The following is an 18738-nucleotide window of genomic DNA, read 5'->3' as shown; positions in this document are numbered from 1 at the left end:
TTTACATTATTTATATAAATGTATGCGTAGTATACACATGTAGTTATATCACTGTTGTTTTTAAAAGATAAAATCCACTAATATTTGAGGATTAATGTGGTCAGATATCCTTACCTGCCATGTTAACATATTTTAGGTTGATGTTACCATGGTAAAAGTCCATGTTTGCTATAGAAACGACATTGTGGTCTTTTACCAAGTAACTTCAGCCTCTCTGTATAAATATAATTATGTGTGTGTGTGTTCTAACAACTTGCATGTTAGTCAAGTGCAATCACATTTTAATGTTCATTGTAGTTTTATTAATCTCATGGTAAATGTTAAGTTTGTTGTCTTTCAAAATACATTCCAAATAAGTGAAGATATTTTAAGATTAAGTGGAAATCTTGTTTAATGTTTTTGAATCTTGTGCACCCCTCAATTATTAATATATAACAATATATGCGTAGTATATTATAATTTAAAATAACTTAAAACATTTTTACCCATTTAATCATATATTTTATGTATGTTGACTTTTGTTATGCACTTATTTACATACTATAAAGCATGCTGTCCTTGAACAGTCTCCACTATAGTTTGCTGTGCTGCATCAGAGCGCTCCAGTCACTCACAGAAAGGAGTGTGAATGTATGGTTTCCCTACTGACATGGAGAGGAGAAAAAATGATGCATCAAGTTTTGTTCAATTCACGTTTATTTGTATAGCACTTTTTATTATACACATTGTTTAAAAACAGCTTTACAGAAAATGAATGTTTCTACATTACAAATAAGAGTTCTGTTAACAGGTGTAACTGTGTCAAAGTAATGTTCATATGGCAGAAATTTTCTAAAATTAGGCTATACAAATCATGCAGTTAAGTAATGTCATGTATTCAGAAACAATGAACATTAAAGCAATGGTCAGTCAGCTTCATCTGAAGTCCTCTTAAGGGCTGGCGTCATCTCTTCACAGGTGCTGGTCATCTGAAGTCTTCATAAGAGGCTGGATATAGTCAGCAGGAGCAACCTACAGATTACACCAACAAAATGTGATATAAAATACGGTAATACAGTACAGGTTTATTGTGATTACGTCTATAATATAGTAGTGGTATATAATACATTTGTGGAAATTTAGCCTAGCATGATTCTGAAATGAAAACTGCTCGCCTATTTTAAACTTTTTTTTATTCTCACTTAGGCCCATGAGCATCCTTTGCAATAAATCTAAATCTATTAAAGGTCCCAAGACATGCTGCTTTTTGGATGCTTTTATATAGGCCTAAGTGGTCCCTAGTACTGTATCTGAAGTCTCTTTCCCGAAATTCAGTCTTGGTGCAGAATTTCAGCCACTACGAGCCAGTCCCACAATCAGCTTTCCTTAGGACGTGCCATTTCTGTGTCTGTAGCTTTAAATGCTAATGAGGAGGAGAGAGTCGGGGAAAGGTGGAGGGTGGGGGTGTGGCTTTAACCAGCTTGCGCTACCATGCGCTATGTTGACAGCGGATGTATCACAATGGCTCGTAGACACGCAGTCATTCAAGCTTTTCAGTTTGACCCAGAATCTGATCCTGATGGAGAAGCACCGGATGAAGAAGCTGCAACTCAGCGGCTACAGCAGGACGTCTCCGAATGGTTAGTTTAAAATATTGTGTCTGGATACAGAACTTTAGTTGGTTTGTTTGTTTATGTATGCTGTTACAGTTATTATCATGTAGCTAATGCTAGCCATAGGCTGGGATGAAGGAACTAAAATACTTCAGTGTTCATTTGTACATCCAAACACTGAGCAACTGCCATGCTTCGCTCGTTTGCAAGCCATGCTGTCTCTCGAGGGGAAAAAAAAGTATTGCACTCGCCTCGCACGGTAGTAGCTCATTTTCTCATGGGCGGGCAAAGCAGAGAAAGGGGAGGTAACCTTTCCCCGTATGACGACATAAAGGGAAGATTCCAGATTGGGCCATCTGAGCTTTCATTTTCTCAAAGGAGAAGCAGGATACCCAGAGCTCGGTTTACAACTATCGCCATTTCTAGCCACTGGAGGACCATAGGCAGGCTTGACTCATATTAATGTTAAAAAACCTCATAAAGTGAAATGTTCATGCCATGGGACCTTTAAATAACTTCCCAGCAGCAGAAATCACGTTTAAAAGCCTTAATTACACAACAACAAATGAAACTGCCTGAAGATAATTAATAGCATCCCGTAAATCTACTAATTAAGTGAGGAATAATCTAATAATAATCTGTTTTAATGCACAAGGTAATTTGATTAGCTGTGCTGATAATATACAATTTTGTTCTATAAATGTCTTACCTTTTAAAAGTTCATCACAGCGGTCTCTTCTGCTGTATCTCTATGGCGCTGATAGTATGAGCGCTAACTTCCGGGAACAACTGAGCGGCTCCATGATCCGCCATTGCGGTAAAAAAACGGTCCATTGGAGTCAACGGAGTTGTCGCACCTCTCTCTCTCTATGGCTCTGGTTTGGTTGAGAGTAAAAGCTGAGCTCCTCTCATACCATTGGTAGTCGAACTTATGGACTCGAAAGTGATATCACTTTTTATTTTTTTTTTTAAATGTAGGATTATTTTTTTCCGCAGCCAAACACTGCACGCCGGAGATCCGGCACGGTGCCAGAGAACTTTAAGCCCTGATCCTGTGTGCAGAATTTATCATTTTCATGTGACTTCAAGTCCTTATAGGAATGCCCACCTGGAGGGCAATACAAGGTTTCCTCCGCTGGCCACCAGTTATTTTTAGCAGTTTTAATGTATTAATGTATTAAGAGAGTCATATTAACAGATCAAAGTCTGTAAACCTTTTATTGATGATACTACAGTATATACAGGAAAGCAGCTGTGCCCAGAATATAAACGCAACACTAATTGTATGTTAAGCAAGGGGGGGACGATCTTATTTTATTTCTTTAATTAATAATATTTTCAACTCAAAAGTAAATCTGCATACAATGTAGTTGTTTTAACATATTTTAAATGGTTATTTTGTAAACAATTAATAAATCAATTTAAAAAATATATATACAGTGGGTACGGAAAGTATTCAGACCCCCTTAAATTTTTCACTCTTTGTTATATTGCAGCCATTTGCTAAAATCATTTAAGTTTTTCATTTTTTTTTCCTCATTAATGTACACACAGCACCCCATATTGACAGAAAAACACAGAATTGTTGACATTTTTGCAGATTTATTAAAAAAGAAAAACTGAAATATCACATGGTCCTAAGTATTCAGACCCTTTGCTGTGACACTCATATATTTAACTCAGGTGCTGTCCATTTCTTCTGATCATCCTTGAGATGGTTCTACACCTTCATTTGAGTCCAGCTGTGTTTGATTATACTGATTGGACTTGATTAGGAAAGCCACACACCTGTCTATATAAGACCTTACAGCTCACAGTGCATGTCAGAGCAAATGAGAATCATGAGGTCAAAGAAACTGCCTGAAGAGCTCAGACACAGAATTGTGGCAAGGCACAGATCTGGCCAAGGTTACAAAAAAACCTTCTGCTGCACTTAAGGTTGCTAAGAGCACAGTGGCCTCCATAATCCTTAAATGGAAGACGTTTGGGACGACCAGAACCCTTCCTAGAGCTGGCCGTCCGGCCAAACTGAGCTATCGGGGGAGAAGAGCCTTGGTGAGAGAGGTAAAGAAGAACCCAAAGATCACTGCGGCTGAGCTCCAGAGATGCAGTCGGGAGATGGGAGAAAGTTGTAGAAAGTCAACCATCACTGCAGCCCTCCACCAGTCGGGGCTTTATGGCAGAGTGGCCCGACGGAAGCCTCTCCTCAGTGCAAGACACATGAAAGCCCGCATGGAGTTTGCTAAAAAACACCTGAATAAGATTCTCTGGTCTGATGAGACCAAGATAGAACTTTTTGGCCTTAATTCTAAGCGGTATGTGTGGAGAAAACCAGGAACTGCTCATCACCTGTTCAATACAGTCCCAACAGTGAAGCATGGTGGTGGCAGCATCATGCTGTGGGGGTGTTTTTCAGCTGCAGGGACAGGACGACTGGTTGCAATCGAGGGAAAGATGAATGCAGCCAAGTACAGGGATATCCTGGACGAAAACCTTCTCCAGAGTGCTCAGGACCTCAGACTGGGCCGAAGGTTTACCTTCCAACAAGACAATGACCCTAAGCACACAGCTAAAATAACGAAGGAGTGGCTTCACAACAACTCCGTGACTGTTCTTGAATGGCCCAGCCAGAGCCCTGACTTAAACCCAATTGAGCATCTCTGGAGAGACCTAAAAATGGCTGTCCACCAACGTTTACCATCCAACCTGACAGAACTGGAGAGGATCTGCAAGGAGGAATGGCAGAGGATACCCAAATCCAGGTGTGAAAAACTTGTTGCATCTTTCCCAAAAAGACTCATGGCTGTATTAGATCAAAAGGGTGCTTCTACTAAATACTGAGCAAAGGGTCTGAATACTTAGGACCATGTGATATTTCAGTTTTTCTTTTTTAATAAATCTGCAAAAATGTCAACAATTCTGTGTTTTTCTGTCAATATGGGGTGCTGTGTGTACATTAATGAGGAAAAAAAATGAACTTAAATGATTTTAGCAAATGGCTGCAATATAACAAAGTGTGAAAAATTTAAGGGGGTCTGAATACTTTCCGTACCCACTGTATATATATATATATATACATACATACAATGTATTTTGAAGTGTGACTGACCAAATCAACCGCCTTTTATTTTAAATACCCTGTTCTAAATTAATTAAATTAAGTTTTTTAATGTAAAAATCTCACTATCATTATAAGTGGACCTCAAAGAACATTATAAAATAATGGAGGTCAGTTCATAACCCCTTTAAGAACTAATTTGACAAACTAGCAGTTGGCCAAGGGATAAACAGCCTTACTTCTTGCAGATTAGACCAATCTAGTATTTTGTAACTCACTTTAATAAATTATGAAGGGGTGCGTTTCCCAAAAGCAACTATGGTCGCAAGCTCTGTCGTTACCAATACAGTCCAATGGAAATAACGACCATAGTTAGCTAACGATAGTTTTGAGAAACGCACCCCTGATTTGTGCCACAAAACCTCCATTTGTCCCCCCTCCACCCCAAAACGCGATCGATTTTAACCCTTTGACGTGCCATTTAACCCTTTTGCTGGCGCTGAACCAGAGAAAGACGAGCTCAGGGCTTTTCATATTTCATAACTGTTCAGTGTTTTCAACCGAATAAAGTTTATTTTAGGTTTCAAACATTTAAATAACACTTCAGTTAAGCAAAAAAAGACATTTAGTTTGTTAAATAGACTACACGCTGATTTCTATGGAAAGCGGCAATAATAATTATTTCAATTAATGGACGACGTGTTTTATTCCTATCAAATACACATTGTGTAGGTTACTATAAAGTTTACTCTGTTTTTCTTCTAGCTAACTGGCCACTTACTTTCATGTATTTCGGGAGAAATAGGTGAATTTACATGATGTTAATCCGACAGATCCACACAGCAGCGTCCAGCGCATATTATCAACACGGTCATTATTGTGCCTGCATGACACGTCGCTATGGAAATAATAAAATATGTATAGATTATTTAAAAGGGTAATATGATGCGATTTCTATTTTTCCTTTTCTTTAGTGTGGTATGTAGCTGTTTGTGCATGTAAAGGGGGAAGTCGTGTCCTAATGGTTAGAGAGTCGGACTCGTAATTCAAAGGTTGCGGGTTCGAGTCTCGGGCCAGCAGGGATTGTAGGTGGGGGAAGTGAATGTCCAGCGCTCTCTCCATCCTCAATACCCCCAACTGCTGCCCACTGCTCCGTGTGTTTACTGCTGTGTGTGTGCACTTTGGATGGGTTAAATGCAGAGCACAAATTCTGAGTATGGGTCGTATGTCACTTTCACTTTCTTTAAATAAGATCTGCAGAGTTAAAAAGCTCAAAGTCTCCCACAAAAGGATTTATTCTATCTAAAAGAGAAGGCAGATCCAGACCGGGCTAAAACGGCTCATTCAAACGCCCCCACATGTCTACGTTATGAAGTGGAAATATTTGCGTAATGCCGCCCAAATGTTCACGCAAAGAAAGAAGGCTTGGTTTCAGTAATCGCAGTAGTGTTGATGCAGCCATGTCGGGGAGACGCTGTGTGTTTCTATGCGAAAGCAAAAGCAAAAGCACTTTATTTGGCCTTCCCAAAGTAGATGCAGTTAGGAATCATTAAGATTACTTACAACAGAACAGCACAACCCAAATGTTCGAACGCATTTTATGGACGACAGTTTCATGAACCTAGGAGAGTACAAGGCTGGCTGTGCAAAGGCTATTTCTAAAAAAAAAGGGGTCAATTCTGACTTTGCTATTGACTGTTCAAATACGGAGTTTTGCGCCGTGTGTGAGAGAGAGAGAGAGATTGAGAGAGAGAGACAGGGTCACATCACAGTGGAGTCAGCTTTCTTAATCGCAGCTTGTGTGCAAATACATACGAGCTTCATCAATGTGTCGGTCACATGACACTGTTCCACTTTTGGGCTTGAACTGATGGTAAAATTAACGACATTATTAACTGTCTTTACATTTATTTTGAAAGCTGAAGCTCGCGATTATGGAAAGGGGCATTACATTTCCAACGTGTGCTTGTGGTGTTCGGCCAATCACAATGCACTGGGTCAGCTGGCCAATCAGAGCAGACTGCACTTGTCGGAAGGAGGGGCTTTGTAGAAAACGACGCATTTGAGGCGGGGCATAGAGGAACTGCAAAAATGTACGATATTTGAAAAATGTGTTTTTTCAACATTAAAGCATGTCAACATATTCTGGTACACCAAATACACAAAATAATGATCTTTAAAATAGCATCATATGACCCCTTTAATTATTTAATATTGCGCTTTCGTATAATTACCACTGTCCATTGACATAATATATCACAAAAATTTTTATAAAATAAACATGTAGGCTACTCTTGGGGGCCCTCTGGTGGCCATGGGGGCCCTAAGCAGCTGCTTAGTTCGCTTATGGCTTGGGCCGAGAAGGGTGCAGCCTGGAGATCTCCAAATGGGAGCGGGAACTCCAAAATAGGGCACGACTTCCTCCCATTAGGTGCATTCGACTTAACGCAGCACTGTGCAGAACGATCAAATTCTGACTTGACGCAGTGCATGCCGGTTAGAAATTTAGAAAACTCAGTCAGCGCAGTTTCTCCAGAGCGACTGCAGGAGCTCTGATTACGACACAGCTGTTTCACGATTGGCCAGATTCACCGCATGACAATGATCACGCTGTATTAAGAAGTATATAAAAAGTGTTTCTGTTGCTCATGAAAACATTTCTGAAACATCTGTGTATTTGACAAATACTGCATTTTATTCCCTTCATCTGTTATAGTGTATGCAAGCGTCACTAACGGGAGCAGAAAGTGTCCGGCTTGACGGCTCCGTTTTCAACTCCGCCCCTGACTGCAAGCGGCTATTCTCGTTGATCACCGTCTGTAGCTGTGCTTCAAGTCGAACGCACCTAGTGACAGACAGGCACATGCGCAATTTTTTTCTCCCAATCAACTTCAGCGCAAACTCCGCCCCACAGATGAATCTAAAGATTTTATTGGTTCTGTCAATCACAGTGTTAATTTCCTACACTATGCTACAAAAATGCTAACCCCTAAACCTACCCCACACCTGACCCTAACCTTAACCAGTGAAATTGGCTGCATGGCGGGATTGGCGCTGGATAGCATGGTAAAGAAAGTTGCAGTTCAGTTCAGGATATAAGCAGGTAATACGATATGAGATCACCGAGTAGGGCCGTTCCGTAACTCCCCAACCGGACCTCACCGGACAATGGCACCTTTTTAGTTACACCCAGTGTCACTACCGCATCCTACCCTGCAAATTTCAAGCCCCGGGACGCTCCCGTTGCTTAAAACAAAGCGATAGAGTAAAATATTTCCCCTGCGCTGCGCTGGGACGGCTCGCGGGAGAACTTGTGGGTGATTCCCGTTTATATTATGAAACAGAGGTTGAGCTTTGGGCTCTGCTCTCACGGAGAATATTGATTTATTATTGATTTATATAACATTTTATTTTAGATCTACTAGAAACAATGTTTAATTTATAAAGTTTTATTTTTAAATGTAAGTCAATAACAATTGGCTAAAGTCAGAGCCAATGGTGAAAGTCTTTGTGCAAAGAGACCCCGCCCCATTTTGGAGGTTCTGCCCACTTTTGGAGTTCACGCCCCATTTTGGACATCTCCGGTCTGCAGTTATTCCTACTTGCTTGGGCCGGCTCTACATCTAGTGGAAACATTACGCCTATGGAGAGTCCCAACAAGGATAGCAAACCAGACGTGTGTGTGTGTGTGTGTGTGTGTGACAGCAGGCTATAATAAAAGAAAAAGCTACATTTATACTGTGCAACATAAAATGAAATGTTTCTTTGCATGTGATAGCATAACCCTAACCCTAACAGTATAGTTATGGAGCGAATTTTGTGCCAATATTCATCAAACAAATCCAGTGTTTTGCAAATAAACAATCTGCTTTGCAAAGAAAAACTCGACTTTCAAACAAACGCAAAGTGATTTTTTCTCTATTTGAGAGAAAATGCAGAGGTATGAACAAATATATGTATTGTGTGTTATAACTGTGTATAACTGTATAACTGACTCATTTGCCTTTTTATGAGGAAACCAGGCTGATTTTCTCTCAAATGCTTGCGGGCAGATTTTCTCACACGTGCAATTGAGCAACTTTCTTTTCCAAAAACAGCAGATGGCGCTGTCGGTCAATTTATGCTAGTCTCCCGAGACCCGAAACACCTCTTTTACCTTTTCAGACCAATATGAGTGAGGAACAGGTGAGTTTCTGTCTTACTATCTCTATAATTAACCATTTAGATGTTTTCAAAAAGCAACCCTACTACAGTGTCAGAGAAATTCACAATAAGTGCTGTAAAATTGTTAACATGATTGATAAGTTAAAAAATCAGGAGTGACATGGCTAAACATTTAACTAGGCAGTCTTTCTCTATAAAAACTGATCCATTCTCCGTACCTCTTATCCCTGTTGGATCGCGGGATATAGAATATACATATATATTGATACAATTGTTCAACATTCAAAACAATGCAGCGGTATAACAATATATCGTGTCACAATATATTGTAATAAAAAAATGCAAATGTATAATGGATAGCAACAATATTGTGTACCAAAAATGAAAGCTTAGACAATTTAATTTAGTATCAGATATAGTAATATCACCCAAGAGGTCATTAATTATTAATAAAAAAATGAAAACAAATCACATTATTTAGTACAATATCTTAAACTTTTTTTTTTTAAATGATGTAACTGTGCTATCATTTGTCTACAATAATTTAGCTAAGCAAAATGATGAATATTTCTCTTCTGGTGTCACTCTTGTCCTGTGAATTGGGGAGAAGGATCAAGTTCACGCTGATGTAATACTAAATTCAGCATTTTAATAAACAGTGGTTTAATAAACAGCATGCTACACGGGTGAAGACACACTCTGGACAGCGAGGACTCTTCTCGGAGTGACTCAGATGACAAACGTTTGCATTTTGAAGAGCCACTAATATAATAGCCTTTTATTCTTAACTTCATGAGTTAAAATGTTGCTCGGCCTTATATAAAAAGCTACATATTTTTAGTTGGATTTTTCCAGACAGGCTATTGTCAGACTAAAATCTGCTGGTATATTGGTTGAAATATGAAATATCTCCTTACAGGCCACTTTTAATTTTAAATGTTGTAAAAGGCATGTATATTACTATACTATATATAAACAAATATGATAATAAACTATGATATCCCTTATGAAAATTAAAGTTGGTTTAACTATTGTAAAAGTGTGGTAAACATGTTTTTTTGCAGGTTACCATTTCAATAGGCAGCTTTACAAATACCATGGTATTTATTTAGTAAAACCATGGTTAATTTTCGTAAGGGATATTAATGTTTAGATTATATTTTGGTACATTTATATAGCTGAATCACAATAAACCTCACCTGAACTTTAACTAGTTTGATTATAGTAGCCTATTTGTATAATTAGTTTAGCCTACTCCTTTCAGTAAGTTGTCTATGTGTAGTTTTATACTTGTTTAAACTTTTACTGCAGAGGTAGCCTACAACATTTATCTCCACTGGAGGCTATGTCTCAAAATATATAGCAGAAAGACAATAAATCTTACTTGACCTAACGCAAAAGTAAAATTCAAAATGCTTTCATTTTTGGTACAAAATATTGTCGCTATCCACTATATATTTGCATTTTAGTATTACAATATATTGTGACACGATATATTGTTATACCGCTGCATTGTTTTGAATGTTGAACAATTGTATCAATATATATGTATATTCTATATCCCGCGATCCAACAGAGGATAAGAGGTACGGAGAATGGATCAGTTTTTATAGGGAAAGACTGCCTAGTTAAATGTTTAGCCATGTCACTCCTGATTTTTTTACTTATCAATCATGTTAACAGTTTTACAGCACTTGTTGTGAATTTCTCTGACACTTTCCTCATAAAAAGGCAAAGGAGTCTCACAGTTGTAACTAGGGATGCACCGAATGTTCGGCAACCGAAATTGTTCGGTGAAAAATCTCTTTCGGTGTTCGGCCGAATAAGCGAAAAGACCGAATAAATTGAACCGAACAATGACGTGACGCGATCAAATAGAGGCGCGCACTAATGCAGCAAACACGTCTGCAGTGTGAAAGTATTTAAAACTGTCAGAGAAAGACGCAAAAATAATTCCAAGCACGAAGCACCGACAGTTAGATGCTTAGCGCTGCATCTCATGTCTCCGATGAGAAGAGGAAGAGGTGGTTGATGCTGGTTACTATGATGATTGAAATCGCGAAATAGCCTCAACTGATTAGTAAATAAACTGCAGAATATTATGTTTTCTAATACACGCAGGGATTGCATGTATTCAAACAGCGCTGCACGAGCTCGCGGTGCCAGGGTTCAAAGCCCAAAGCGCGAGGAACATCTGCGTTAAAACACTGTAGCCTACTCGTCTTTTGCTCAGTAACATTTTTTTTTTTTAAAGACACATGACAATGTGATAAGTGCTACAAACATCTTCCCAAATTCGTAATGAGTATCATTTAAATATCTGCATGCTGTTGTCAACAAAAAGAAGCACTAAAAAAGCACTTCCAGCGGGTTTCTGCCAAAATAAAGTCTAAGAAAAAGCAACAACTCCATCAACATTCATAAATGTTAGTATTGTAATTTTACTGTTGTTCTGTAAAGTAAAATAAAAATAATAATAATTACCCTACAACAGCTCTATACATTTATTATAACATTCACAATAGTGTTCAAATTGGGATCTGTAGTATGTTTTAAAAGAATTCTCTTCTGCTCAGCAAGGCTGCATTTATTTGTACAGTAAAAAAATACATGCCTGATTCAAGAAGGAGGTCTCAAAAATGGCCCAAAAATATTATTTTAGTAACTTATTAATTTTTAGTTAAATTTTGCTTTGTTGGTATAATGTCTGATAGAATGTTAAAAAAAATGTTCAGTGTTAAGTAAATATTTTTAAATTGTTTTGTAATTTATTTATTTTATTTTTTTTTGAAAAGCAGGACAAAACAGTAAAAAGCACATTTTGGATATTTAATTTATGCAGTGGTGACAAAAAAAATAAATAAAAAAAATGGAAAAACAGTCCTGGGGAAAAAGAATGCGAAAAACCGTGTTCGGTATTCGGCCTTCGGCCTTCGGCCCAGTGTTCCATTTTGTTCGGCTTCGGCTTCGGCCAAGAATTTTAATTTCGGTGCATCCCTAGTTGTAACACACAATACATATATTTGTCCATACCTCTGCATTTTCTCTCAAATAGAGTTTTGTATTTGCAAATCACTTTGCGTTTGTTTGAAAGTCGAGTTTTTCTTTGCAAAGCAGATTGTGTTTATTTGCAAAACACTGGATTTGTTTGATGAATATTGGCACAAAATTCGCTCCATATATAGTATCCAAATAAGTTCCAAGGGTTTGAGCTCTGATCTCGCTGTGGATGTTTTGTAATGCATTTTTGTAATATGACCAGTGCTTAATTTGAGCCGGATCCTGTTTGGAAAATGTCAGATTTTGGATTTTTGCATTCCAGTATTTGTTTTTAAAGATCCAGCATTAACAAGTGCATTAGATCGTGACAGTGCGTGCGTGCATACGAAACAGAGCGATTGTGGGTTTATATAGATGTATTTGGAGCATGATTTGTAGATTATGTATTGGTCCTCAACATATTACTGACCAATCAGCTTTCTTAAGTTCAAAATTGATCTCGTTGATTGATGCTACTGCTTAACCCACACTGTAAAAATGACCGTGATTTTAACGGTAAAAAACTGTGAAAATGCTGTTCCTGTAAGTTCCTGTAAAATTTGCAGGGAAAAATCATCAACTGACATTCCCAGAATTCTCTGAGTTGCATTTCAAATTTTGTTTGAATTTGATGTTTTTTCTTTGAAATAACTGTTTCTTCTTAGTTTTTTCCCCCTATTATTTTTATTAGGGTTGTATTTTACATATAATGTTGTTAAATTAATGTTTATTGCGTATTTCAGTTTAATGAGTCTCACCATGATGGTGTTTAGTGCTTGTGTGAATGACACTGTGCACCTTCTATATGTTATTATTTAAAAGCTGCTTGTGATAGGCTTTGTTTCATCACGTGACTTTCTCATCATCACCTGCATTTGGTGGTTATCAGTGTAATACAAAGGTACAAAACAGATTTCAGTACTTCAATAGGTTGGTATATTAACATTATATCAGTTAATGAAATTACGGTATTTAACTGTAAATTAAAGTTAAAACTGAAAATGTTGTTGCCATATTTTTTACGGTAGAATTCCGGCAACCACAGCTTCCGTTTTTTTACCGTAAATTTTACGGAATTTTTTTTTTACAGTGCACTCTCTCCAAAAGTTCCGCAGCGGAACGTTTGGAGAGAGTGTAATAATGGCCTGAAATACAATAAATAATACCAAATAAAGTAAAATATTATAATGTATAAACATTATAAATAATAATAACCTAGTTCCCCTCACTCCAAAACAAATCATTTAACGGTATGCAGAACAGATCAAGAATGAAAAAAATATATAAAGCTAAAGAAACCAAAACAAAGTGAAACTGAAAGTACCGTTGGGCTCACAACTCTCTCTCGCAGCACAAATCCATATGTTTCCATATTCACAATGTATTTCAGTGTTAAACTATTATTTATAATGTAGACTAGGCTTCATGCAAGTTCGTATATCGACGGGAAAAAATCATCCTGTTCGCATGCGCAAACATGCTCTTGGCATAACAGCAGCTGAAGACCGGTTATACTACAGAACCTTTATGATATGTTTGGCTGACTGTATTTTATTTTGATAATGAACAGACTGCGATGGCAAGTTTGAATTGTTAGAATATGTGGTGTGTGTGTGAGATGCCAGCGTGATCAAACGGCTGAAACATTAAATAGCTACCTGTGAGCAATGCTCTTATAGTGTTCATCACCGTTTAGTGACATCATTGAAAGTTGTCAGTGTCGGTCACGGCGCCTTTTAACTGCTGACTTGGATCCGGCAGTGTTTCATTTACAAATTAAGCACTGAATATGACTGTATAAAAAGATGCTATTATATCTCTATAACTGTCCTCATTAAGATCATTGAATGTTTATGTATATGCCAGTACCTGATTTCTGGACAAAAGTCTCCATCTCTAAATGTTTGTGTCTCGTCCATGGATCAGTCCTCATGGAGGTCTCCACCACTCAGTCCAAGACACAACTACACAGCCACAAAATATTTACTGTAAATAAAGTTCACATTTTGAGATGTTGACCTATAAATAACAACGGTACAAGCTTTCACTGCTTCATGTGAATTTACAGTCTTGAAGACATAGGCTATTGTAAAATACTTTAAAAACTTCATAGCCATGTCAATATACTACTAATAATATTCTGATATGTAGTCGCAGTGACTTGGGTAAAGTTGGTTTTATATTCGCACATTCGGACTTGCCCATTTTGATCGATTGTGAAAAAAAATCTAGTAGGTTGACAATGATTACTTTATTGCACATATAATTAGCAAGTTATTGAACGTGGAAATGTGTGAATGTTGTGAATGTGCGAATATAAAACCAACTTTACCCAAGTGTCGCAGTGTACAAAACATACTGAAAATAAAACCTTAACAGACTTTTACAATGAAAAAAAGAGCATACAAACTCCAAACACACAAAAGGACTGAGTCACAGTATTTTACCACATAGGCTACTTTAAACACTCACCGGGGTCGGATTTTCAGGTAGGCCATCGTACAAATTATTTCAAAGCTTTCATAAAGCTTTACAATAAACAGTTCGTTGCTCTATTTTGCATGACAACATTTCTGCTCCGTAGAAATAAAATAACAAAAAAGACAAAGTTCGACAGCAACAGGAGAGCGGACAGCGTAAGGGATGGATAGAGACGCCTAGCCTGTTTTGCAGCAACCGCTAATCTACCTATCTAGAAGAAAGCACGGTGGGTGTCTGTATAAACAGGAAGTGGTGTGTCAGTGCCATCCGTTAAGTTTATGATGTCGTAAAGTTCCAGAAGCTGGCTGAGCCTTTCTGCTTGAACTTAAAGCCATATGTTTTCAGTGAACGGCTACAATTCATTTGCAAAAATCGACAACTCCATTTTTATTATTAATATTTTTTTCAGAAATCATATTTTTTTATTGCGCATTCCAATCAATCAAACTGCAGTTGGGTTGTTTTGATTAAGTAATTAATTTAAAAATATATATATTTTTACATATTAAGTTTGTTTTATAGCAAAAGCAGATCCAACAGTCATTTTTTGGCAATTAAGCAGATAAAGCCACATTTCATGTTTTAGAGTTAAAAAAAACAAAACACTCTTTGTTTAATCTTTGTAATCTCTTCAGATGACAATGTAGATGCCTGACAAACGTTGTTTTTGTTGTGATCATAAACTGTATGGATGTGATTACACGGAGCTTTTCCCTCACCATTGTAACGTGCTGCTTTTGCAAGGCTCCGTGAAAACGTTTCAGCTTTTATTTTCCTTTTACGCCCTGTAGAAGATATCACAGGTTCATCAAGAAATTATCCATCCTCGATCACTTTTAGTCAGCTTTGACGAAAAGCTCAGCTAGCGCGTCTTTTCAAAGTGAAAGTAGATTTGTCACCTGACCGGAATACAGCGCGCTGATTCGCTAAAATGGATTTATCGGCTTCTGTTCAAAAACAACAAGGGCGCTTGTCGGCTTCTGCTGTAAAACGTGAACTCGCGATGCCTTGAAAGTGGACAATACCGGTGTCCTGACTCCTGACATTTTATCCTACCCGTCAGATTTTCCTACCAGGGCTTACTGCGCATGCGCAAATCAATTTTGTGTCTTTATTCTCATGCTGAACAACAATATTTAATGTATCTGCATTACTGTATGGGTAGGTTTAGGGTTGGGGTAGGTGTAGACATTAATAAAACACAATCTAATAGGTGGAAAAAAAATATTTATTGTTGGTTTCTGGTAGTTTAGTTTATTTTCTTATATAGCACATTTCTACTGCCTTTGGAGCAGCCCAAAGTGCTGTACAAAGCATTCCAGCAAAACCAAACACGTAACAATGACAAACACAACATCTTAAAAAGAAACATACATTACGTCTCTCCTAAGTCGGATTCAAACACCATAACATAAAAATGCTTCTTCAAACCCGTTTTAAAAGCGGACACTGAGGGGGCAACCCGAATGTCTAGAGGTAGATTATTCCATAGACGAGGACCGGCAATCGAAAAGGCCCGATCCCCTTTTCGCTTAAGTCGGGACCGCGGTACCTGGAGCAATTGTTTGTCAGCAGATCGCAAGTTTTTCACAGGTTTATGCAAATTAACCAGATCTGACAAATACAAAGGTGCGAGACCATTTAAAAATTTTAAAATTATTACTAAGGCCTTAAAATCAATCCGGTATCTAACAGGTAACCAACGTAAGGATGCTAAAATTGGAGTTATTCTATCCCTCTTTCTCCTACCAGACAATAGTCTAGCAGCCGCATTTTGGACAAGCTGTAATCGATTTATCAAAGACTGAGAAATTCCTAAATACACAACATTACAATAATCCAATCTTGACGATATAAAAGCATGGATGATTATTTTTTTTTAAGTGTCCTTTATGGTATTTGCCAATTTTATTTCTGTCTCACTGTTTGCGATTTAGCAAAATGCAGTACTGGCTCCAATAGCCAGAGGCGTCATGCCCATTCAAAGTGATTTTTGAGCCAAGTGGATTTTGAATGCAGCTTCCAAAAGACAAAAAATAGCCGATTAATATTTTCTATATTTAATACAATCACACCAGTGTGATTAGAATGTTCAGCGAGTCATATCTTCAGCTGCTAAATTCACATCTGCATTCACTGGCTGGCACTGAGCCAGATACAGACGCGTTTTTACAGCGCTGCGCATTATAACCAATCACACACCATGCTGTTGAGCTTAATGCAATGACCAATCAGAGGTGTTCAGATGAGTCATCGCTAAAATGCCGGTGTTTTCTTCACTTGAGGATATTATTTTCAGTGTAAAGAGCTTCAGTGATTTTAATGGGAGTTTTTGAGAGTGCTTTAACTCTCTAGAGTCTAGACTGTCAGTAAAAATGTTCTTTGATAATGTAAACGTTCTTTGCTCTCTTTCTGTACAATGAAAGTGTTATGATAAGTAGCCTAACTTACAACGTTTTTAATTGCATTAACTTTCAATGTTAAATTCACATTAAATATAAAGTCAGCCGTATAAAAATATGTTATGGCATGACACCCTTTAATTAAGTAAACAGACTTTTTATGCATAGTTAGCCTAATAGATTACATCATTAGGTTACTTTGACCATCCCGGTCCGTGTAAGTTTTGATCATTTCATTTCTTATTTGGAACAGAATAACCAGAAATGAGAAGACGGCTCATTTGTTCGTATTTTGGTTTAATTTAACAAACGGTAAAAGAGATTTTGGCTTGATTTCTCATGTTTCGTTTGCGCTTCACAAATCAGTTTATATTTCATTCGCACACGTGGGCGGCGCTGAAACGCCCCTTTCATCTGATTGGCCAAATTGCTCCGCCTTCAGTACAGGCTTTAAATTCTGTCAGGCAGAATACAAGTCAGAATGAATGCGGCGCAGAACATCGCACTTTAATACCAAATTGTCTGAAACCACCACTCACTGTTACCTACTCATAACATTTGAAGCAGAAATATAATAATGTGAGCTAGCCTATAGGCTATAGTATGCGAACACATTATTTATTGGTTATATAGCAGTCTACATAAACAAAACTAAGGTTACGGTGAGGCAATTAGAATAAAAATTAATGGGGCATTTTTTGGAGGATTTAAAAGTGAAGCATATTTCACACTAAAATCATGTTAAAGCTGCAGTCCGTAACTTTTTTGGGTGAAAATGATCCGAAATCAATATTTGAGCAAGTACATAACCAGCCAGTATTCAAAACTATCACCTTACTTTAGCCCGATTCACAACGGTTTGCTTATAATAATGTTTTCTAATTTGAGCGGTATGGGTAGGTTTTCGCGGGAAATTCGAGCATGCTGCTGTGTCATTACGTCACGTCTGTAAACATAAAGAAGTTTTCCTGGCTAGTAGGCTATCTCCTGTGAGGATCCTGCAGGTGACAGATCATTTATAGCCTTTTCTCACAGCAGCTACAATAATTAAATGTATCGTTTTGATAGTGGATTGTAATCCAGGAAGGATTATGTGTTTATGAAACACATGTGAATGAAATTAAATTATATTCTAGTTTATAAATGTGCTTCTGATTACAGATAGTCTGGGATTACACAAGATTTGTATTTTAAAGAAAACCAGTTCGATGGGAGCATAGTTTGCTTTTTGGCTTAGAAGAATTTCTTAATATGAAATTCAAATGGTATGACAATTAGAGATTAGACTGTACAGAAATTTAAATCTACACGCTAATACACACTATACTCATTGTCACGCGATGCTGATGATGTTAACATTAATTATTTGAGAATAAATTATAACAATAATAATAATTTGCACGGTTTGATGTGATATGAGCTAACCCAGATAGCAACTTATTGTGGGCCCAGATCCGGCCCACATCTGGCACATGTGGAATGATGATCTAGCCCACATGTAGCGTGGAATGAAGGCACTTGGGCGGACCGCTCCTGTTTGACAGATCTGGGCCAAAAGCAGGCCATAGCAATGCCACATGTCAGCCAAGAGCAAAGAAATAAACCACACTGGACCTTATCTAAATAGATAAGAAATAAGAAACGAATTAAACAAGAAATTGATGTAATGATGTGATAGTTCTAATGGAGCGGTAGGAATGTCTCTGAGTTTAGGTCAGTGCAGTGCCAGTACACAGAGGACCATACGTCACTCAAACCGGTAATCTGATAAAAGAGCTGGAGATGATCAGTCAAGCCAAGTGTCAGGAGGGCTATGGATCACTGTCTCATCCAGAATATCAATGACTGGAAACCTGTATGCATATCTGACCCACTGAACAAATTAAACACCCTTGTTTTCCTCTGTGTTATCTTTTTATGCTTAAATTATCTACATCTGAATATTTTAACTTTAATTTGAATGTTACTGTAAGCTAAGCATCTGAGAATTGTCCTTAAAGTT

At 37.6% G+C, this 18738-nt stretch overlaps 1 protein-coding gene across 3 annotated transcripts in view; it reads right to left on the bottom strand.

The window, feature by feature from the left end:
• The window catches only part of LOC131554429 (NACHT, LRR and PYD domains-containing protein 12-like), a 32596-nt gene extending 18041 nt beyond the window's left edge, over positions 1-14555 (bottom strand). For 2 of the 3 annotated variants that reach the window (XM_058799873.1, XM_058744334.1), the window contains exons 1-2: positions 14326-14555; positions 13723-13817 (exon numbers count right to left, since the gene is read on the bottom strand). In XM_058799873.1, the coding sequence (XP_058655856.1) occupies positions 13723-13772 (50 nt within the window). In that variant the 5' untranslated portion in view covers positions 13773-13817; positions 14326-14555. Of the gene's footprint in view, positions 1-13722; positions 13840-14325 lie in introns of all 3 variants that reach the window. The other variant, XM_058744333.1, reaches the window with a different exon arrangement.
• Positions 14556-18738: the final 4183 nt, after the last annotated feature.

Source organism: Onychostoma macrolepis, chromosome 15, assembly GCF_012432095.1.
Source record: "Onychostoma macrolepis isolate SWU-2019 chromosome 15, ASM1243209v1, whole genome shotgun sequence".
In the NCBI taxonomy this organism is placed as follows: domain Eukaryota; kingdom Metazoa; phylum Chordata; class Actinopteri; order Cypriniformes; family Cyprinidae; genus Onychostoma; species Onychostoma macrolepis.
Note: the sequence above shows the minus strand (reverse complement) of the source record. Positions and strands in the feature narration are given on the sequence as shown.